At 42.4% G+C, this 24,384-nt stretch overlaps 1 protein-coding gene across 3 annotated transcripts in view; it reads left to right on the top strand.

Annotated features, from left to right (window-relative positions):
• PPP2R2B (protein phosphatase 2 regulatory subunit Bbeta) overlaps window positions 1–24,384 on the top strand; it is a 241,500-nt gene that overhangs the window by 170,983 nt on the left and 46,133 nt on the right. For all 3 annotated transcript variants that reach the window (XM_033139986.1, XM_033139988.1, XM_033139989.1), the window contains one exon: window positions 459–571. In XM_033139986.1, the coding sequence (XP_032995877.1) occupies window positions 459–571 (113 nt within the window). The remainder of the gene's footprint in view (window positions 1–458; window positions 572–24,384) is intronic.

Genomic DNA, 24,384 nt, shown 5'->3' on the forward strand with positions numbered 1-24,384 from the left:
GCAGTGGAGTTAAAGGAAAGTTGTCCTTGTGGGGCTGACCCTGAATATGCTCCTGCTTCAGGTTCATAGTCCGTTCCTCCACTTTTTGACTCATAAAAGTTTCTGTGTCGTTTCTGATCATTGATTTGAGCAAGAATGAAACCTGATCATGCTACCTGCAGAGGGTATGGTGTGAAAACTGCATTGGAGCCGAGTCTGCGATCCTAGATTTCCTTAGTCATGGATTCCCTTGGTGACCCTGAGCAAGTCGTTAACTGGCAACTACAGTTTCCCATCTGAATTACTGTTGTTTTGAGACTAAAATGATACAAAAAACAAACAAACCCTGTCTACATATAATGAGCTGCATAAATGACAAATAAAAGAAAATATTGTGGAATATTAAATGTATCGTTATTCAATAGCATTCGATCTGGCTTAGAAAAAAATGTCAATTGGGTATTCCCGTTGTCTTCTAGATAAAACTGTGAAGCTATGGAAAGTGAGTGAACGCGACAAAAGACCAGAGGGCTACAATCTCAAAGATGAAGATGGACGGCTCCGAGACCCCTCCACAATTACCACACTACGGGTATGACAAATGCATATTTCCGGGGGTCGGGGGGGATTTCCCCTGCAAAAAAAGTCAGAATTTCTTTATTTCATCACTCATGACCTCAGCAAAAAACAACAGCCCACAGCATTTCTGTCTGAAGTACTCTTGGCATGTTTCCATACAGGGGCCTAATATTGCAAATGGGTAATTGGGAACAGGTATTTTTTTACTTACTGGATTTTCCCCAGAAAGGGACAATTTTAATTACCGTAAATGAAGTTGGGGGGTGAGATATGGACTGATATGTACATTTTGATGCCAGTGACATCATGTGGGTGCTGCAAAATACCTGCATGTGTGAGGAGTGCTGTTCACACCATTAACACCTGTCTGGGAATACCCTTTCTTTGCACATTAGATGTTAGTAGCATGACCAAAGTGTTAATTGTCCCTGTCATAGTAATGAGATAGTGTTTGACACTGTAATGAGGATGGTAGCTTTGCCATTGCTTAAGGCAGTCTCACCAAAACACCTGTGAATTCTTTGGAGTGTGGTGCATAAAGCAAGTGCAGTGGGGTTTAAACAACCCGTGTTTCTGCTTTGGATTCTCACCTAGCTTTGGTCTCATGTTCTAGCTGCCAGGGTGCATTTCTGTTAGGTCTTGGGGTTCAGCTAATTGGAAGTAAGGGAGACATCACTGCCTGCTGTAGCTGACTGACTCAGAGCAATGGTTCTTTCACACATTCTGGTTTTCTTACACAGAGGTTATGTGCATTCTGATGGTTGCCTGCTTGAGATTCTGATGGTGTGAACAATACCTGCACTGTAGTTCACACACTCATTTTCAACACAGGTGTTTTCTATGTCCAGCAAAACGGTAATGTATAGAAAACACCATTTCCCAACCCATCCTGTAGAAAACTTTGGATATATTATTCATAAGCTATAGTAGTACAAATAGTGCTGCATAAGCAACAACAGCAGCTCAGCAAGACAGTCTGACTAAGTAGAAGGAACATCTGGTTGCTATAGTACCAGAACACCTCAAGAGAATTGAGTTGCCTGTTTGGGTTGTCGACTCCTGACCTAAGGTGTTTTCCTTTTGCTGCACCAGCCATGTAACAGGAGGAGATTTGACAGACATCACCTCTTAGTAGTGTGATGGAAGACGCTTCAGCTGGTGCACCTTGCTTTACCGCAGCCAAAGCACAAGGTTCTGTTTGGCAGAGGTTCATGTTGCGGTCCTGTATTCGCATTCTGAAAAGTGCCCGATAAACGTCTTTGTCTCCCTTTTCCTCTTTCCTCAAGCAGCAAAAAGATAAAGAGCTTTCCGTTTTGGTTAAAAGAAGCTCCTCTTTCTTCTCCTGGCAATATAGTGGTGAGATCTCCTTCAAGCTGCTTTAGCAGCAATTTACACCTTCTTCAGAGTCATTATCGTAACACATGATAGCCTTTCTTGTTTTGTTCCAAGTGCATTAGAATTAACTGAAGAACACTGATGTGCATTGTATAGCTGTTTCTTTTGCTGTCAGTCAGCGGAGCTATTGCTTTATTTGATTTCTCCATCCAAACTGCAATTCTTCAGTGGGAGTGTTTCTTTCTCCCAGAGAAGTATGTGTTCTGTGGACACTGGGTGCTTGCTTCATTAGGATCTGAAGCCTAAGCTGTGGTGCTTAGTAACAAGGCCATGATTGTTATTATTATTATTTTTACTTCACAGTTTGTTTACTGTCATTTTGAATAGTGCATTTGGAAGGCTGCATTGTCGCACTGTTGTTCAGAAAGCCCGTTAAAATAATTTCTCAAATATCCTGGATATCTAAACCAGCGTGCTGCTATGCAGACAGAGCTGCTCATCATTGTTATTGACTTCTTTAGTTTTTTTCTGAAAGGCACTGTCAAAAGGATACTATTCAAAGATTGCCTTCTTCACTGCATTAGAAGAATGTGTATTTAATGTGTACAAAGCAAGGACCCAGTGCAGAACTGCCACATTTGCTTTGTCTAGATCTAAGTGGAGATTCTCCACATGGCAGACATGCCAGTTTGAGCCTGGGTTGTACTGACTGAATCCTGCAGTGGCTTGAAGTGACAGCTCATAGTGAGCTCTTCCTGGACAACTTCAGTTAATTATGAAGGCTACAATCCTACACACACTAAAATGAGGATAACTGCTGTTGGACTCAGCATTGGTACTTACTTCTGAGCAAACTTATACTGTATAGGCTTGGACTGCCTAGGTAAAGAAATCATACACACTTTTGCCATCTTAAACACAGCCAGTCACTCATTGGCTGCTATGCATTCTGTTTATTTTCATGTCAATTGTGTTTCTAAAGTTTGCAGGTTGTTGTGAGAGTTGGTGTGCTGAACATGGGGGTGAAAAATGCCAGAATAAAGAATCAATTATTTTGCACTATGGGGATGGTGTTGGACAGGCTGGCATTTAGATAGTGTTCATTGTCTTGCATATTGTCTTGGAAACCTTTGAGGCCTGCTGGTCTCTTGTGATACAATAACTCCAGATGACTAATTAATTGCCAGGAGTAACTGTACTATGAGTCAAAATGAAGTGACTTCATTGGCAGTGGATTTTGGATGCCATTAAGGGTGATGCAGTAGGAGACAGGTCGATCTTATGCGGCACAATCCACCAGGAATATCTTCTGGGCGAGTTCTCTTGAACTGCAGCTGTGCAAGACCTCCATAGGATTATGCCCTGTGTTGATTTCTGTTTTTCTGTATCAGGTTGGTCATCAAGGAAATAACAGATATGACAAAGCCATAGTACAAGGAAGGGAGTAGTTCAGAGAGATATCTTGTTGAGTATTTGAGCAACCATTTACCATTCCTTGCGAAAGGGATTGGGAATCTGTGGTCCTCCAGATGTTGCTGGATTGCATTTTATTCCTGGCCATTGGCCAAGCTGGATGGGGTTGATGAGAGCTGGAGTTCAGCAATATTTTGAGGGCCACAGATTCCCCATCCCTGCCACAAAGCATGCTGTGTACATATTTACTGTGAAGTTAGTTTTATTGACTTCATTGGAGCTTATTTCCAGGAGAGTAAGGATTGCAGCATTAACCACCTTATGTGTGTGTGTGTGTGTGTGTGTGTGTGTGTATGTTATAAGACTGCAATTAATCTATATATATTACAGTACATTGGGAGAGGGGGAAACAAAGACAGATCTTCATTGCGTATTATTCAAATCAGTACAAGATTTAAAACAGATTCTTTGAGATGTAATAAATTCTGTCCCTTATAAATCCATAAACGGATTGAAAATGAGTGTCACCTCTGAGCAATGGTTACATTCTCCAGGAAACCAGGTCACCCACAGCAACAAGAAAGCCACACAATGATCCACTTCCCAGTTTGGATTCTAGGGTCATATTTGCAATTTGTTTGTAGTGTTGAAGGTTAATAGTCAATTATTTTGCCCATCATTCATTCCTTATTGCATTTCTTACAAATAGTGAGGTAATAAAAAAAGCACAAACCCGATCAAGACTCTTGTATTTATGAGATCGTAGTGTCACACAGGCAGCCCATATTCTAAAGGTAAAATGCTATTTTGCTTTTGTCATATTAACCCTTAGCTGTTGTCCAACTCAGGTCAAGTGAATGCTGTTCAGCGATCAACCTAATGAAAGCTATGGATCCTCAGTGGGATGTGCTTTCTATATATTGATTTTGGGGTGGGGGTGGGATTAATGCTTGCTGTCACTGATTGTATTTGCCTGCTGTGTTTTTAAGTAGTTCTTTAGTTGCTCTGGACCAGTGTAATCTTCATTTAAAAAAAACCAAAACTCCCGTCTGTTTAATTCTACTATCTTGGACTGATGATGGAGAATTTGAGATACAAAATAAGGGCTGTTGAGTAAGATTCACTGTGACTTAGCTAGCTCAGCAGTTAATCAAGGCCATAAGCCAGAGAGTTTAAATATACCTGTACAGTAGCTGTATACACACAAGAGTTGTTTTGAAAGCTTCCTGTTTGGCAATTGCCCACGAACTGCCCCCCACTGCCCCCCCCAGTTGCTATGTTCCTGTGTGATGCAATCCTAATCTGTTGATTACATACCCTCCCAACACTTCAAAGCCAAAATCCAGGACACCACCTTCCCATTTTTGATCACTAGAGCACAGCATCTATTTGGGTTGACGTGATTTCATGCCACTGTTCCTCCCTCCCCCACAAAAATGTGCTTTTTAAGGGCCCAAAAACGTGTGTTTAGGGTGCCACTCTAGATCACAGCCCTGGGAAAAAAGTATTTTGGGGAGGGAGGGTTTGCACAGGATCACAGTTACCAAAATGGCTGCTGTGCTCTCAAAATAAACACTTGTGGGGTATGCGTTTTACCCATTTTATTTCTACTTGTAGTTCAGGTTAAGTATGTGAGGCTAAAAGTAAACAAAGTTCTTTACCTTCTCCTAAAACCGGGGAGTCTTTCATAGCTACTAGCCATCTTAGTAAAGTTCTACCTCCACTGTCAGAGCTGGTAAGGGGGTATGGCATCCCTCACAAGGCCAGCTGCTGGGTATCACACATGGAAGAGTGCCTGAGCACTCAGGTGTTGCTTGCAGGCTTCCTACAGGCATCTGGTTGGCCAGGTTGAGAACAGGATAGTAGACTAGATGGGCCTTTGTCCCAATCTAGCAGGGATCTCCTTATCTACTTAGTTTTAAAATTCTTGCATTTAGTCCATACAAGCAGAATTTTATTTAATATTTCTCAGTGATGATGTAGTAACTGGACATCAGTTACAGCGCTGATTTTTTTTAGTGTTCCACTTCCCTCCACCCCATCCCCATACTAGGTTATACTTAGTTTTCTTCTTATATGACCTTCCCCTTTTTCTTAACCTTATTTTAACAGCTATTAAATTATCTGGAGGTTTGGGACCTTTGAAGGTCAGAGTGTTGGAAGAGGAACTGAAAAATACAGAGACTTTTCATGCCTGGGAGTCCAGTGATTTATCACTGTCGGAAATATCTCTCCCATTGACCAAGGTGAACTTTTTTCTGAATAACGAATGTTATATATTGGGAAAAAGTTCTCATGGCTCAATCCTTTTGGCTGCTGCACCGGCAAGAGAACAGGCCCTTGGACCGGTACAGGTTTATGACATGTGATATTGTGCTAACTTTGCTTTGGCAACAGTTACCAGCAACACGTGGAATGAAATGGCATTTTGGAAAGCAAAGCCCAGAAACGGGAAAGAATGGAGGAATCGGAAGAATAGAACTCTGCAGATTCCTTTGGTGTTTCCAGTGATCCTCTCATGCTTCTCACAACCTGATATGTATTAGTGATGTGTTCTGGAGGAATTCATAGTCAGTAAGAGTGGGCATCCCCAATGATAGCTTGTGGTTTATTGTTATCCACTATAACAGCATGGGCATGAGAACCTAAAGACAACCCTTCCTGTGCTGTCTTTGGAGCGTTACATGTAGCTGGACAGGAATCTGCCAAACATAGCTGTCAACTGCAACGTACCTCCCTTTCACACTCCCCTCCCCTGTTACTAAGTTTATTTATTTTTATTTTTATTTGCTCAGGTGTTCCGGGTCAGACTAATTAGCCACCCCACCTGTCCCTCGGAGGTCCATCAATGAAGTTCACTCCCTCGTAGTTATAAAATAGGAGTGTCTTAGTAACTGGAGTTTCTTTGTCCAGCTGCCGCGGCCGTTTATAATCCTTGCTCTGGGCTTCAGGGGTTAAACACCTTTTTGCCTACAGCCTCAGGGTCTCCCTCTCTAGATCCCTCACTGTATCAGTCTGCTAAACCCTTTTAGCAACTCAGTGGCATTACACAATGTTTCAGCCCACCAGCCCCTCCTGAGTGAAACCCCTAAGACACAAACTAACACCCAGCAGGACAGTTTGGACTCTTCCCTGGGTTCACTTCTTCATGAGCAGTTTATAACCCACTGGACCCAAAAATTGACGACGACTGACTTATAGCAACAAAACTAGTCTTTATTTTCTTTTTAGAGCATAACAGTTTCAGAGAATAAAATGTTTAAACGTAGTTTCATAACGGCATAAAAGGTTTTCTATTCAGTATAACATACTAAACCTTCAACCTAGCCTAACCTACCCACCACTATCCTGGTCTCTAACCTTCTCTCCCTCAGTCACCACTCACTCCCTCTTTCTCCCCCATGACCAACTGCCGTTCCCTCCTTTTAAAGGGCGAAAAGTCCCGCCTCCTGTGAGCGAGCTGCCAGTCACATAGAGTGTATGTTAACTCCTAACACGCTGGGGCTCCTGACCATACCCTGCCTAAGGGCAGATCCGTTACATCAACCTTTCCCTTTTTTTGCGGGAAATTCCCTTATTATAGCATTGGGAAACAGCAGGGAGGGTTGACAGCTATGCGCAAGGTGGGCAGGTCCCTTAACACACGGGTGTCAAACACAAGGCCCGAGGGCCGAATCCGGCCCGCCAGACCTCATCATGTGGCCCGTGTAGCCGCCGCCGGCCGCAGGGGCAGAGGGAGGCACCCCCCTGGGGGCGGGGCATCGTGATGTCACGACGCAACGTCAGGACTGAGTGTGCATGCGCAAAATGTTGCGCGTGCGCACTCCGTCGCTGGGCTCCCGCCGCTGCTGTCGCTCTGCTGCCGCTATCAGCGGCGATGCTGCGAGCCCGCCGGATGAAAAGGCGGCTTGGGGGCAGCTGCCGATCGCGCGCGGCAGCCCCCCAAGCCGCATTTTCACTCAGAGGGCTCGCAAAGTCGCTGCGGAAGCGGCAGGAGCCCAGCGACGGAGTGCGCACGCGCGACATTATTACTTACATTATTACAAAAAAACAGTCATAATTGAATGCAGTGACAATAATTTATGATAATAAAGAGTCCTACAGATACAACCGGCCCTTTGAGGGTGACCAAACTGCTGATGCGGCCCCCGATGAATTTGAGTTTGACACCCCTGCCTTAACAGCTCAAACATCCTGGAATAGGAGGGGGGTGGAAATTAGGGCCAGGAGAAGTCTTTCTTTATTTTTGCCTACACGATGGCTCACCTGACAACACCACCGAGAAATTTGGGATAAAGCAATGCAGAAAGATAAAGCTTTACCAGGCCATGTCAGTTGTCCCATGGTGGACTAACTCCTTTTGCCAGTGGTGCTTTGGCCAGCCTGCATGTGAAAGGCTGGTGCTGCAACTGCATTGAAAGTCAGAAGAATGGCCGTAAGCCAGACAATGTACAACAAGGAGAGGAGGAGAGGAAAAGCACTAGTATGCAAGCATTTGGCAGCAACATGGTCTGAATTCTCTGTAGTAATCAATTGCAGGATGGATCTATTGCTGTTCTTGTCTTTTTATGCCAAGTCACGTTTTAGGAAGATTTATATACTGTACGCATTTTAACATTTCGATGAGCAAATTGTTATTATCAGGTGACAAGTTTATGTGGATGTACCGGGGGGGGGGAGTGAAAACAGTAATGGAAATTAAATGGGGGGAAATACAGTCTGCAACAATTGCATGGAAGCAATATGTACAAAATCAGAGCGGTTAAGCATACACAATGGCAGTAACTGATGGTAAAACAAACATCCTGGCATTAGCAAGTTAATTGACATATGTAATAAGATAGGAAACCATTATTGCAGTTCAAGCCATAGGTGACAGAACTGTACTTCTTGTAACCTGCCAGCTGAGGATTACACTTGAAGCATCTGGTGAAATGGATTCTAGTCCCACATAAGGTTAAGCCATAATGAATTTGTTAGCATTCAAGGTGTCACTAGGCTCTTTATTTTTAGTAATGGGTCCAATTATTAGATGCAATATATCTATACAACACAAATTCAGCATTGCTCACCAGGGCAAGACAGTTTGAGCATTCAAAACCAATCCTGACCTGATTGCATGGCTGCCAATTAGTTTCTGGGCCTAATTCAAATTGCTGGTCTTGATCTATAAAGCCTTAAATGGCCTAGGACCTCAATATCTCAAGGACGGCCTCTCCTCATATGAACCATCCCAGACCCTGCAATCATCATCTGAGGCCTTTCTTTGTGTGCTTCCTCCACAACGTTTCTGGAAGATGGCAACACGAGAAAGGGCCTTTTCTGCAGCGACTCCCCGTTTGTGGAATCCTCTCCCCAGGAAGGCTTACCTGGTGCCTTCATTGCCTCTCCTTAGGCACCATGTGAAAATGTTTCTGTTTAACACCACCTTGGCTGATTAACACTCCATGTGCTTTTAAATATGTTGGGGGGAGGGTTATTGGTTTGTTTTTGTTATTGCTTTTTTTTAACCTAATTTGTGTTCTTATTTTGTATTTTTATGGTTTTCGGATGAAGGGCAATATACTAATTTAATAAATAATAATAAATTAATAATGATAAGACTGGCATTTGCTGTCTGCATTCCTTTCTCCCTCCCAAACGCAGAGCAAAGTTGTTTCTAATTCCCTGATATTTGTCGCAGGTAGACCTAGGGGAATACCTAACCATTACTTTAAAGCACTTTGAAGAAGCAATACGCTTTCTAAATGCCAAGTCTCATGGTGCTTATTATGTGACACAGGTAATGCCATCAGTCTGTAAGAGTAAAAGATTAGAGTGTTTTTAAGCAAAACTAACTTCCTGTTCTCTAGCTTACAGAAATGATAGCTACTTAAAGCTATTTTTTTTCCTTTTTTTACTGCTGCTTTTGCATTTGGAGGGTCTGACATTCCCGAGAACTCATCTTCCACAGAGATCAACAACAGTTATAAGAGCCTCTTTTAACATACCTCTCACTTCACTTCAACAGCTTCATGCCCATTCTTCCCAGTGATGCACTTTTGTTTACAAAGCTCTGTTTCCCTGAAATACTTCCATGTAGATAAAAGTGTCCGTGCTGAGAAGCGGAGTGAAATCTGTGACCCTGTTAAGTGGCTTTTTGTTATCAAAAACACGATCTGTTTATTTTGCTGCACACCATAATTTCAGGTGCTTAAAGCTTCATACTTGACATTTTTGCTGTGCAGAGATAATTTGGGGTAGGGAAAATATTTAACTGTTAAAAGGGTTTTATTTCACGTATGAGATTTGCTATATACAGGCAGCCCTGTTTAGGGAAGTTTTTAATGTATGGCATTTAAATGTATTTTTAATCTTTGTTGGAAGCCACCCAGAGTGGCTGGGGAAACCCAGCCAGATGGGCAGGGTACAAATAATAAATTGTTGTTGTTGTTGTTGTTATATACAGAATGGGGAAACAATGTGTGCACCAGTTTCATTATCATATGCATGTGGTAAACACTTGAATAATTTACTGAAAACGTCACTTTCCTGTGCAGTAGCAATGAAAAGGGCAAATTCTATGTCAGAAATTATTTAGGAAGGGGCCAATATCAGCCAGTGTCTTAATGCTTTGTACACATTTATGGCACAACCACATCTGGAATACTGGTCATCCCACCAGGATTATCAAAGGAATGCAATAAACTCCATACAAGGAAAAGTTGAAGTAATCATAGTTTTGAAATACATTGACTAATAAATCACACAATTCCATATGTACTTGTTGAGCCTTGAAATCAGTCTTCTCAAACCATCACCCTCCAGATGTTGCTGGACTACAGCTTCCATCATTCTTGATCATTGGCTGGATGGGGCTGATGGTACTTGGAATTCAAAAGCATTTACAGAGCACCAGGTCAGGGGGAGGCTGTTTTAGATGCTCAGCTGAGGCCTTTCTCTAACTGCCTCCACCAGCTGGCTGTGGGAGAAAAGAGGTTTTTTTTTTTTCCTGCAGTGGTCCCTCAGTTGTGAAATGTCCCTCACCAGAGAGGTGTACCAGGTACCTGATGTCTCTTCGGTGCTAGGGAAAAATACCTTTGTATTTTCCCAGGTCTTTTAAATCTCTGGTTTTAGCATGATTGTGTAATTTTTATTTTATTTTTTATTGTTGGTCTCAGTTCCAATTTATCACTGATGCAGGGTGTTTTTTTAAAAAAAAAACCAACAACAACAACCTATTGATTTCTGCTTCATTTTGATTTTACACTTATTTGCTGCTCCTTAATTTGTCCCATTGTAATTGTTATATTTAAATTTTGTTTTTACTTTGTTCATCACCCAGAAAACTCTTGTTATTGGGGGCTGACATTAAATTTTCATGTCTCTTCCAAAGTAGTTATCCCTGAGTTTAGTGGATCATACTTCCAGGTAAAAAGTATATAGGACTGCCACTTAAAGCTGAAATTCTATACACTTAATTTGCATGTCAGTCCTATTGAACTCAGGGAGACTTAACTTTAGAACAGAGATGCCTAGGCTCATGCTGCAAAGTGGAGTGGGGTGATAAAGGTTTATGGCATTGTGAAGCACATGGAAATAATGGATAGAGATGTGACCCTCTTTATAACAATATAGCTTCAGTTCATACAGTGAAATCAATTGATACTGATTTCAAGGCAGACAAAGGAAAATATTTCATACGGACAGTGCATTCTCTGCCTCAAGAAATCGTGATGACCACTAAGCTCAGTAGATTTTTTTTTAAAAAAAGTATTAGACAAATTCATGGATGTGATGTCTATCAAAAGTGATTGGCCATGTTAGTTAATGGACCATCTACAACTTAAAGGGAGTGTATCTCAGAGTACTAGGTGCTGAGAACAAATGACAAGAGAAGGTTCTTTCCTTCAAGGTCTGCTTCTGAGCTTCTGGAAGCATCTGGTTGGCCACTGTTGGAATTGGAATCGGGATGCTGCATGATATAGCCCAGCAATGCTGCTCAAATTCCCACAATATGGCATTTGTGGTGGTGGTAGAATCCCAACAGCAACAACACATTTTGTATTTTGTATTTTAGTTTTAAGACATCTTGGGCTCCATCAGAGTCCTATTCAGGGAAACCCATTGAAATTAATAGACCTAAGTTAGTCATGTTCTACTCTGAGTACAACTAATGATGGATACAACTCTGCATTTCATATTTCTGCATTCCAATAATAATTCCATATTATTACTGTTTGCTGCCTTGAATCTGTTATTTTTATTTTTAAAAAAGACTCAAGGCAACAAACAACAGTGACAGTAAACAACCAAGAAAAATTAAAAGTAGTTTGGCCAAAATCACCAAGTTAAAAGCAATTAATCTAAAAGAGCATTAAGAAATCAGTTTCAGAACAGTAATGAGGAAGCTCTATTTTAGAAAGCAAGAATGGCTTTAAAAGTGCAATTTGATCTGGAAACCAGACAGGGCCAGACAGGTATAAAAGTATAATTTGATCTGGGCCAGACAGACTACCCTGGTAGGGTGTTCCAGAATCTCAGAGCCACAATGCAAAAGGAGTTGTGTCCCTTGTGCTTACACATGCGCACAAAAGGAGATGGGAGAAAGAGCTGTTGAACTTGATAAAAATCAAGAAGTCTCTATGGGGGGGGGGAGAATCCCACGCAACCTCCCATTTTTGTTCTTCTTAGTAATTCTGCATGTTCTAAAGAGTCCTGGTGAATTTAGAAGCTCGAACACTACTTCGTGATTTTTTGTAGTTTAAAGTAATATTTATTTATTTAGTGCCGCTTTGCAAGCTGCAAGAGGCAGGGGCGTAGCAAGGGGGGCGGGCTGCCCCGGGTTCCATAATGGAGGGGGTGACAAATCATCAAAGAACAATTTTTGGGGGGGGAAACATATTTTTTTGGGGGGGGGGAATTGATTTTTTTTAAAATGCCTGCTCCGAAGGTCTTATCTTACTATACTAGGGATTATATAGCTATATATGAAATTTCATGCATATTGATTAATATCTTGACCCTCCTCCACCAAAATAGCTGTTCATTTGGCTGTTTTCCTATGTCATGAAGGCTGGAATTTCAGTTCAGAGAACACATACTGTTCCCAACCCTAACCCTGTGGAAAGCCATCTAATTAGACTTTAATTTGATTTTGAGATGTTTTTAGGAGGTAATTTAATTATTGTTTGATTTTATACCAATGTTATGTATCTGATGTTAGCCACCCTGAGCCCGACTTTGGCCAGGGAGGGTGGGATATAAATAAAAGTTTTTTTATTATTATTACTTGTTATTATTCCTTTGTAAGAAAATATGAAATAATGTAGGAGGGCATCCCTGAGAAGCTAGCAATCTTAAATTTGACCTAGGGGAAAGAAAGAGGAGGCAGGGCTAAGCTGCCCCCCCCATGAGCATACATATAACCCATACAACCGCTTGCATTCTTCCTGTGAATCATCCCTAAAAGCATTGCTGTTTTGTTTTGCTGGAGTTTTTGTTTTGTTTTGTTTTTTGCATAGCTGTAGTATCCAAAGTGCTTGTGGTTTTGTCTGTGCTAGGGGATGTTTGCAATAAATAATTAGCACAAATAACATCTATGATTTAAATCTCTTTAAAGGAGAAATGTTTTGACTTTGATCCTGCACTCTGCAAATCAAGCTTCTACTGAAGCTCTGATAGAAGTATTTCCTCCTCACTTTTAACTACCCTTCCAGTTAGAAGAGAAGGTTTGCAAATGTCCCCCTGGGGTGCTCCGCACAGCGAGATACTTTCTGTTTCCTTTGATGAACAAAACAAAATAAAAGAGGTTGGGGGGAGGGTAGAAGATGTATACCGGTAGGTTGAAGCAGCTTCCAGGACTAGTTGCAGGAGATCTGGTTTTAAATGTCATGAAAAGGTAGCAGGCTTTATTTCATCTCCTTTTAAATACGTTATTTTCATGGCAGGTCACATTTTATAAATGCCTCTGGCCTACAAAGGGTTAATTGATTTGAAATTCAACTTTGATCCTGCAGTAGACAACTAGAATCCTCCTGTTTATATGTTTAGTTGGTGTAGAAAATTGAATCCACTATGTTTTGGGGCCTGAGATGTTTGGACATCAAGTGACAAATGTGACGCTTGAGTTATGGCATGATTGTCAAAAGGGTTGGTCCTCACTGGCCTAGAGGCTGTGGCTTGCTTGGTAGATTCTTTTCAGGTTGTTGTTTTTCCCCAAGGTGTGTCAATCTGAACCACAACTAATAATGCAAGAGTCCCCCTTCTTTATTAATAGTGTTTCAGAAAACCGCTTTTACTGAATATCTTAATCAGTGTCATGTACACATTGCTATCAGCTGCAAATATCTGGTTTCTTTTTAAAAAGAGATTGAAATGCATAGTACTCACTAACGTGTTAGTTGTGCTAGTGCCGTTACATTCTCATTGGAGCAGGAGCAGGAAAAAAATATTTCTGAATCACATATCTTTTCATGAAAACCCTAGTTACGACAAAGGGAAAACACATGAAATGTAACTGCAGATGTGTGTAAGATACAAATGGATGGGGTGGAGCAGCAGACCTAGAGAACAAGCCAAGGATCAAAAGTGTTTGTTAGCACATGCTTTATCTTGAATTATGCAAAGAAGCTGATAATACAATGTTTTGCCCACCGGGGCTAGAAAAATGGCACACATTTCTTAGGATCTGATCTTGAGGAAAACACAAAAGTGCTTCAGTTCTCTAGGGCAGTGGGCCTCTAGGTGTCTGAATTTTTATGTTCCTTCTGATAATCATAGGGATAAACCTTCTCTAGGCAAGATGGTTCACTTGCACTCCCGAGTGCCTACAGCCCCAGCCTGCCATTGTGCACAGTAAAATTGCAGCCAGCCTTTTAATTTAATGAAACAAATGTCATCCAATCAGCTGAACAAGCATACCTATCAGTCGCGTGTCACTGTGTAGCCCTTGTAGGCGCTGGCCTTGTCTGAGCACGTGAAACATCAAGACGTTTGGGGTTCTGGGGTGAACCTTTGGTGTCAGTTATTGAATTGTTCGGAGGGCTTTGGAAGCTGACAGCAGACCTTTCCACAAAGGGGGAGATAAGCTTCCGATTAGTTTGTGCGCCCCCACAGAAGCTCCAGATGCAACACGCATGTCAGAAAGGCCTGCAACATATAAATCATCTCAATTTTCTGTACAATGTCAGAAAGGGGGGTGGGGAGGAGACTTTCTGAGGTTGACTGGCGGTGTGTAACCTTATTAAAAAGTCTTCACTTTCGCTTTTAAGCAGGGCTTTGTCCATTATTGAAGCAGAGAGGAATGGAGTTTGCCGTCCTTTAGGACGACAGAGATGGATGTCCGTGGTTTTGTTTTCTGAGCGGATTTGTTTTGGTGACATTTACTAACAGCTGGAGCTGGATGCGAATGGCTGACCAGCAACAGCTAAACCATCGACATATTGCAGCAACAGCAAACAAAAGGGCAGCTCGATGCAGAACTCTTCTAAAGCAGGGAAGGCTAACCTTTTTCACCCCTAGGGCCATATTGGTCGTCAGTCACCTCCTCTGAAGTCCACATGCCAGTGGTGGGCATGACCAGTGGATACGCACCTGCTGCTCCGCACATCAGACATAAGGCCATGCACATTCACATATGAATGCACACACTTACCAGATACACAGACACACACACCACTCCAGATCTGTGGGACACTGGAAACACTATTTTTACTCATAAAGAGGAGGCAGAGGGCTTTATCTTTGATCTCAGCACTGAAGGTGCTTAGCCCTAAGTTCGCAGATAAAAAAATTCATCTGCCTGCTGTATAAAGAGTGGATAGAGGGGTTTTATCTGGAGGGATAGTTGCTTCTCTGTAGTGGTGCCCTGGCTGTGGAATTCCCTTCCACCGGATAGCCCCAACTTTACTCTACACCAGGCACCAGGGCTGTCTTAGTGGACTTATGAGCTGCTGTTGTATTTATAGTGTGTAATGATTTAAAAAATAGTGGATAGCTTGTTTCTGGATTCTATGACTTTGTAGTTGTGTTTTATTATTATTATTATTATTCAGCGTGCTGCCCTGAGATCTCCACTTAACAAAACCCAGTTTAATCAGACAGTAAAATGAACAACAAAAAGAAGTGCCTTCCTTTCCTCATTTTTGCAGTTGCATATCACATGCATTTACTGCTCTTTAAAAGGGGCTAACTGCAGGGCTAAGGCACGCAGTCTCTTCTGCATATAGTGTGCGCTTCTCTCATTGCTCTTAATTTGGGACTGGCACACAACGTTTTCCTTCCTTCCTTTGAATGCCATGTGTGAGCTGCACCACAGAGTTCTCAAGACATCGTAAGAAAGCAGGCATGTCTGCATCCTTTCTTGTCTCCCTCCCTCATTTCAAAAAGACAAGTGCTATCAAGAGAGTATATTGCTTCCAAATCAGCAGTGATGGCAGAAAAAAATCATGATTCAACCTGTTTTAATGTATCGGCTTGCATTTGGGATGCTGGCTCCAGGAGAAAGGAGAGCAAATTCATCTTCTCCACTTCTCCTTGTGCCAAGCACTGGCTCTCTTTAACAAAGCACCATGCCAATGCAGCTATACAGATGAGGGCACATGAAGCAAGCTTGTGCCCACCCCACCCCCTCTTTCTCCTTGTCATTGCCTGTACTCTCCTTGCCTTAAACTATTCTAGAAAGCCATCTTCTTGGCAGCAGAATCCCCTGGGACACAAGAAAGAAAGGAAAAGTAGGTTATAGTAATGCAGTGATAATACATCACCAGGTAATCTGGAGAGACGTATCAGATGAGTGAACAAGTAATAGATTTTCTTTGTAATGGAACAGAACCATTGCCTGCTCTGCCTAAGTACAAGAGATGGGTATTCCCTTGCCAAAAGGAGAGAAGATTTCCAAACTCCGCTTTTGCCTTTAGCGAGGAAAGCGCTCACATGTGCACTTCAAGACTCTGCATGTTTATTCAGAAGGTATTTATTTGTTCATATTAATGGCAAAATTTATATGCCGCTTGATTGTAGTAAAACCTCTTAAGTGTTCAGTGGAGCTTACTCCCAAGCGGTTGCTGCCTTTGCCAACAATTGCCTTGGATAGGCCAGGCAGTGGGGGGGGGGGTTCCTCTTCACTATTCACACCTCAGTTCAGCAGCATTCGTAGAGGAGCTCAAGTTTACTCAGGTAGCAAACAGGCAATAGAATGCCAGGCTTCCTAGACCTTTCATTGCCTGCAACACACAACTTTCTCGTTTTTTTTTAAATAGTAGGAACATAGTTTTGCATGCTATCCCATCCCTGAGCAGTGTGAGATTCCAGGGCTTCCAGGTGCATACCCAGGGTTTGTGTTTCCTTTAGAATGAGGGAAAGTGGAGACTGTGGTGTCTTTATGATAGAAGGTTTATTTACACATACAGTCGTACCTCGTGCTGCGTTCGCTGCGGGTTGCGAACGGCGTGGGTTTCACTGCACACGTAGAAGCGCTCCACGCATTCTGCGCATGCGCAGAAGCGCAATATTGCTGCTCAGGTTGCGGACTATTCGGGGTGCAAACGGCACCCTGGAATGGATCGTGTCCACAACCCAAGGTACCACTGTATATGCAACCTGAGCCTACGATGGAGGGGTTCACAGAATTAACACCACAAGAGGGTCTTTGCTTCTCCCATAGTCACAGCTTTGGATTCAAACAAAAATCAAGTATCTCTCTGTCTCTTTGGCTTCCCAACCTGCTGCTTCCAGCTCTAGCTTCTAGCTCACATAACTGAACTATTAACACCCAACTCTAGCCTTTGCCTTTCTTACTATCAGTGAGTTGAGGGAAGGGGCCCCATCCATTTGCCATCTGGCACCTGGCACAGAGCCACTTCCTTTGTTACCTTAATGGCCCATACTTAGAGGGTCATTGCCTCACCAGGAAGCTAACCTGGCTATTCCAGAAATTGAATGCATGCTGGATCCAGAAATTAGGAAGGGACCCAGGCATATGGCTTATCTCCCCCCTACCCCATAACAATAGGTGCCTTTATATTGAGGAAGGCCATAAAGGAGCCATAAAAGGATTTATCAGTGATATATCCACACACACACACACACACACACACACACACGGCAGGTCCACTGCTCAGCAATGTCTTGCTATTCAAGAAATTATCAAACCAGCAAAACTTGATCTATGCCAGGCTGGCCTTAACAGGTGAAGTCACCTTCATTGCTCTTCAGAAACGGTAATCCATATGCAGCTTCAGTGAGCTGATCTCTGAGGAAAGTCTGATACCAACTGATTTATTTTATCTGCCAAGGATGCATCTTCTGCACAATTAACTTCGCCTTTGAGACTGGTCAAGATTAAGGGCAGGAAGGTGTAGAAAACAGCTGGTGAGTTTGCTGGAGGGATGTTCTAGCAGTGGTCTGAATTGGCACATTTCATAGTAATTAAAATTCAGTAATGATTCACCAATGATTCAGAGAGCACTGCGGATATTCTTGTGAAAATAGTATATTAAGTTGACTCTATGGGTGGGGAAATGTCTGCTTTGCTGTTTATACTAAGGACTTGCATGGTGGGGTAGCGCCAAAGAGCTGCCCTGCCAACAATTGGTGGTGCTGCAGCTTCTCTGGATGGCACTGGGGCATGGGGCAAGGCAGCACAATGGTGAGGTTGGGGCTGCATGGGCACATCAGTGGAGCCAATCCAGTGTCCCACTCCAGCTCCATCCAACTAAACTGCAGCAATGCCAGTGTTGAGAGGGCAGTGCCGCAACACAGTCCCACCCCACGAGCCGTTGATTGGTATACCTGGTATACCCCACTCTGCAGGTGCCACTTGCTCATCCAGAAAGAGTATCACCAAGCTGCAAACTTGCATTTTGAGAACTGCAACAGGGCAGGCACACACCTGCCATCACCACCTCTGCTGCATCTGTATTGTGTTTCAGTTTATTCCAGCAGAGTCTTGTACAAAGTCACACAGGGCTCATCCAGACTGCCTTTTGTGCTGTGTTGCTAGGCATAGGTCCAGGTTTTCCACAGACTGCCATTTGCTCCAATTAAGCACTGAAACATGGGTTTTCCAGCGGAAAGTGTTGGGACAAAAGCAACAACAACACTTGGACATAGAGCTTTAAAAACACAGACCCATGCCTGGAAAGCTTAGTGCAAAAGGAAGTCTGGACGAGGCCTTAAGTGGACTTTGCATCCTGTTTCCTTAGCCCTTTAAGGTCACTATCCAAACGCCCAATCCACTACACTGTGGAAGTGTTGGATAGGGCAGGTCTCCCAGCCCTGATGAACTCTGCTGACTTCTGCCTGTGTAGCAAGAGTAGCACCACTCTGCTGGCCTGAAGCTCCTGTTCCACCTGCAAATAACCAGTGGGTTTCCTGCAGACAGCTCTGAAATGGGATACCATGAGGGGTCGCTCAAAACATACCTTGTTTGAGGATTCCTTTTCTTTGGTTGCAAAATAGAGCCTCCCATCAATTATCTGGCTTCTGAATAATAATAATACCAAGCAAACCATACACTTCACCTTGGTGATAGAAAGAAACTTGGGGGAGAGAATTAAACGCAGGAGAAACGAGCTCCACCCTTTTATGGCGTTTGGCAAAGGTTGTTCACTCCACTGTTATGCCCTCTAAGGGCTGCAGAAGGCAGAGGATGGCAACGTGAAAAGTTTGTGCAGAGCCAGACATATCAAGGCAAATCCAGTCTGTCTAACAGCACAGCATTAAGCAAGGGAAAACACAATGGTAGATGGACAGACTTTTCATCTTGATTCCTGTGTGTGATGTGATTAAAATACTGGAAACTGAATATGTACACCAAATACTGTAATAATAAATTATTATTATTCCAATTACAGATTGCAAATGGGACCTGCTAAAAATGGAGAGCTGGCTGGGCCAAGTTAGCCAGCCACTAGCAATCCAGCCAATATGGCTCACATATTTGACACATTCCTGTGAACAACTTAGTGGCTACTGTAATGACGATGTCTGAAGAATAGTTATGTTGTAAGACTCATGGCATTGCTGTTTCTGTTAGATGAGCATTTATTTTGCAGCACAGAAATTTACACACACACACACACACACACACACACACACACACACACACTTCTGAGTAGTAGCATTATCATTTTAATGACAGATAGGGTAATTTGAAACATTTGGCTTTTTAAAAAGAATGAAGTGCCATAAAACTCAAGCGGCAGAACTAATCAATTTTGAATGATCAGATCATCATCAAACCAATGCAACAGAAATAATTAAAAAAAGGTTTCCTCCATTTGCATTAGGTACTTAAAATGGTTTTAAAAGAGTTCAGTGGGCACCATTTGCATGCTCAGTTAATCTCATATAGAAATTTGTTCCTTGCAGATATGCTTACTTTGGGTTTTCTAGACTATGTCTAGAAATACCCATGCAAATATCTACATAGTACAATAACCCAAAATTTATTTTGGGGCTCATCAAAGCAATCCATTGCTAATTTTTCCAAGCTTCCTTGGGAAAAGCTCAGAGCTTTTTGGGAGAGCTCGTAAAGACAAAGCTTGTCCCTTGCCTTCTGTGCTGATCTTCCTCTTCCTCAGAGCTTGCCATTAATGGGGGAGAGGCAGAAGTGAAGGTTTCAGCAGCTGCATCAAGTTCTTCTTTAAGACCTGGTAACTCCTGAATTCTTCCGAGCATAATAAAGGAGTCTAAGGGGCATTCTGGATTTTTAAAAAGTCTGCTTACTGGGACGGTGTATATTGTATTTGTAGGTTAATATTGACTTGGCACTGTATATATGGAGTTAAGTGAATTTCATTTTTAGAAAGAATTAAATTTATAGTTGTTGTTTTTTAAAAATTAAGTTTTAACAAAGATATTACAAACTTAATTAAATGGGAATGTTCTTGAAATGACAGTGTGGGAATGCTTTGGAGACTAATAATGAAACCCCTTATGTCCCTTCATAGGAGAACTGGTCTATAGATTCCCCTAGGCCTTACTAAATGACCTTGAGGAACAGACAGGAGGGATATTCTCATTGATTATATAGAAGATGTTCATGGTCTGTAGCTCTTGGTTTTGATTTCACAGTATCTATAGGTAACACAGTAAGTTACAACCTGTAAATACAAGAAGTCCAGCAGATAATTTGTCTTTAAGTTTATTGGGAAAATCAGTATTTATTAACTAGTCAGCAAAGAATTTTTTGCTGAAATCAAATGGATTAAGCATTTCTTGAATAGGTTTGGCCCATTATTAACCACTATTTGTAGTTTAATTGGGTCTGGGATTTTGATAGCAGCCCAAATACCACAGGGACAAAGTCTGATAGCAGCCCTTAGTACCACAGGGACAAAATTTGGAATAAAGTAATGAACTAAAGTTAGTGAGTGTAATGTCAGATTTGGTGTCAAACTCCCCCTGGGCCCTATTCAATGGTGAATTGAAAACACAGCTTGTAAAGACATTTCAGGAGACTGGAACAACTCTTAAGTAATAATTGCGAAAAGGAGGATAATAAACCTCTAGAGAGGGTTCATTATTGGGAAATCCAGCTAGAAAGTATTGAGGCTAGCCCTTCAACAGTCCAAATAGGCAAAGCCTCAGGGTTTGTCTCCCTAAAACAAACCATGAGTCATAAGCTGAGGATAAACCTTGTGGCTACAGTTCATGGTGTGTTTAGAGTGAGACAAGCTGCCAGCCTGATTTGGGGCATAAGGCTAAGCTGAACAATGGCTTAGGCTCCTGGGAGTGCAGCAGCAGCAGCAGCAGGACAGGGAGAAGAGCAAAGTGGGTGTCAGTTTTTGCTCTGTGTACCTGTACGCTTGATCGTTCACCTTCAGCCATAGTTCGGCTTACTGTTACATGCTAGCAAGTCTGTTACTTTGAATTCTCATATATATGAGGTGCAATTTGTGGACTCTAGGCAGGCTTTCTCATTGTAAAAGTTAAGGAAAAGATTGAGACACTGAGAGAGTTGACCTTAACAATACATGTTGTTGTTCAGTCATTCAGTCGTGTCCGACTCTTCGTGACCCCATGGACCAGAGCACGCCAGGCACGCCTATCCTTCACTGCCTCTCGCAGTTTGGCCAAACTCATGCCAGTCGTTTCGACTTCGTAACAATACATACATACATTTTAAAGATTCTAAATAGGATCTCAGGTGCAGTCTTCCTTCTTTTAGAGAATGTGGTGGAAGACAGGAGTAGGAAAGCGGCTCAACTCTTTGGCTCTAGTGGGTTTTCCCCCACTAAAAAGCTTACTTTCCATGCTATTTTCATCTCTCGGGTGAAATGAGCCAGGTACCTCTATCTTTATCAGTGTATGTATATAGTATGTGTGCTTATTTTATGGTACAGTTTAGACATTAACATTACTGGGGGGAACTGCCCAAATATCCATGGTGTTGTTTTTTTTAACAGAGGCAATTGAGATAGAGTCCTTTCATATGTATGATTTTACATGCTGATATTCACTTCCAGCTGCACTCCTTCTGCAAAATAAAGAAGCACATTGTACCAGTATGAATAAGAGTTATGACTGTGAAATTCTTATTTAAGGAGGGGAAAAGAAGGGAGAAAAAAGAGGCTTTTATTGCCTCTTTGCATTTTTTATTTGCTCTTGCCCTGGTCACGAGCTGGATCTTTTCTCTGCTACAGGCTCATTATTCATCCATTTAATATTTGTAAACTCAGCTTGGAGCATCGATGACCAGAACTGACCTCCTGGAATTTTTCTCCTATTCATCTGATTTTCCACAGCAATTACACTGTCGGTATCTGTGTCTAGGCATACTGTAAAAACAATGTGCCCAACAGAATTATCAAGTGGAATTAGATTGCTATGACTTTGCATTTGATAACACAATTGTGCTTTTGCATAATTCTCCCTGATTAGTGAAACGAGAGGAAACTATCAATCTGGCAGATGAGTTTCCGTCTGCTGGCTCTTTTGGGGGGCAGGGGATAGGAGAAATATATCAGTGAGATCACTTGAAAGAATCATGCCTTTTAGGTACTGAATTGCTAAGCAGTCCATAAATCTATAGCTGTCGAGGTGGAATGGTCTCAACTGCTACCTAACACTGAAATTTTAAAACATGGAAAGGGACACAGTAAACATTATATTCTAAGCAAATAGGAGGAATGTGCAGTGTGTCAGTATGAGACTTTTAGAGGTGATATTATTTAGACTTTCTGTTTCCTCAATCCACATTTGCTAGAGATTTCTGCTCTTACTTGGTCTGCCACTTATTTTCTATTCTAAATTATCTGGTTTCCACCTTTTAAAATGCATATTTTTATTAATATATTGTGACAGGATTAAAGAGATCCACTGTCTTAAGAGACGGCATTGTTGCCTGGATCATGCTTTAAAAGGAGCTTCAGGACCACCATTGCCTCACAGTGTCTAAATGCAGTCTTGGCTGCAAAAGAGGTTGTGTTTTCAGTAGGCTCACGTAAAGTGTAGCCACTCCATTTGCCGAAGACTCCAGAGTCGTCATCTTATATGGGCGCATAACAGAAGAGGCTGGCAGCACACTGAAAGCAAACATGTGTAGTGTGGCATTTACTTTATCAGTAGGTAGCTGGGGCACAGTGAACAGTGGCTTGGTATGTTCGATTTCTGGGGGAGAGTAGGAAAAAGTTGTCCATGGGCGGCTTCGGGAAGCATCACGAGCAATACTGAAGGTAACTGAAAAATATTTCAGATTTTAAAACCTTTTAAGAGCAAAGGGAGGTGGAAGAGGCCATGGACTGGAAAAGCAGCAGGACACAGTATGCCAAGGTGGCTGGTGTACAGTCTACAGATGTTGCTCCCAAAACAGTTTGTAGGAGATGGGGTGATGACTCAGGATGCCTGAATTGGGAGGATGAGGTTCCCAGCCTTTAGGCAGGTAAACCATGTTTCCTTTAGCAGCCAAAGCCCAATGCACACAACCAAACTGCACATGTGGGGAAAGTATGGGATGAGTGAATCCATTCCCAGACATCTAAACTACTAGACTGCTCTCATATGGCCCCAGCTTGCAGCTCAGTATGCGTTTACCAGATCATCACAAGGAGATCAAAGTGGAGGTTGAGTTGGAAGCCGGCTGTGGGTTTCTCTACAGATCCATTCTGTAGAGTGGCAAAACATGGGAAGGGGTGTGTATCTGCTTGTGAGATGTCCAGTGCCACTAGGTTGAGGGACAGTGCAAATGTGATGGGCTACATCATGCAGATGCCATAAAAAGGGGCACTGGGCATTTCCAGTGAAAATGTTTAAGGTGCCACATGCATTCTTATTGACCCCTTTCTTCTTTAAACACCTTCCCATCATTGCACAGGGACATCTCCCTCCTTTAGCGTAAGGTATCAAACCAGGGCTCCTATATCTTACTCCCTGAACCACCAGTGATCTGTTTTCTGCTGCATGCCTGGCATGGTGAGCTCAGTGCTACCTAGGCTGCACTACCACCTTTCCTGAACACTCAGTCAGCTGACACCAAAGCCCAATCCATGTTCACTATTGCCCAATAAAACCTCAGAGCTTGCTGATCAATCTGATAACCTTGTTTCTGGTGTGAGTTCAGTGCCTAAGCCTCTCCTCCATGTCTTTGATCTTTTACCTTGGATCTTCATGAACCCTCCATCCCTCCCCACACCAATTTTGGATCATACATGAAATCCTGTCCCAGTTGCAGAGACAGCCAACTCCCTTCTCCTTTTGTCTGACTCTTCATACCTGCTGGAACCCGAGCCTTGCTGAAGCCTAACATTTAGCCATTCCACCTCTTCTTCTGCCCCACACAGCAGCAATTTCTCTCATTCTCTTACAGCAGCCGGCTGCCTACACAATGTTATATAATGCACACATTATTATTTTTAAGCAACCCTATTAGTCTCCAAGGTTCATTTGGGTCTTCTTTTATACTTACATTAAAGCAGTTCCTTGCAGAGATTACTTCAACTTTCTGTTTTAATTAAGTTAAAAACTAATAGAAACAAATGCTAGCTCTTCCTATTTCCATTGCTGGCAGCACCTTTGTACTTTCCTTTCTTGATGGTCTGAACTGCCGGGCTCAGAGATTAGCCTGTGCTACTGAACATCTGTGTGGGAAGGGCT

The sequence above is a fragment of the Lacerta agilis genome, chromosome 2 (assembly GCF_009819535.1).
Source record: "Lacerta agilis isolate rLacAgi1 chromosome 2, rLacAgi1.pri, whole genome shotgun sequence".
Classification (NCBI taxonomy): Eukaryota; Metazoa; Chordata; class Lepidosauria; order Squamata; family Lacertidae; genus Lacerta; species Lacerta agilis.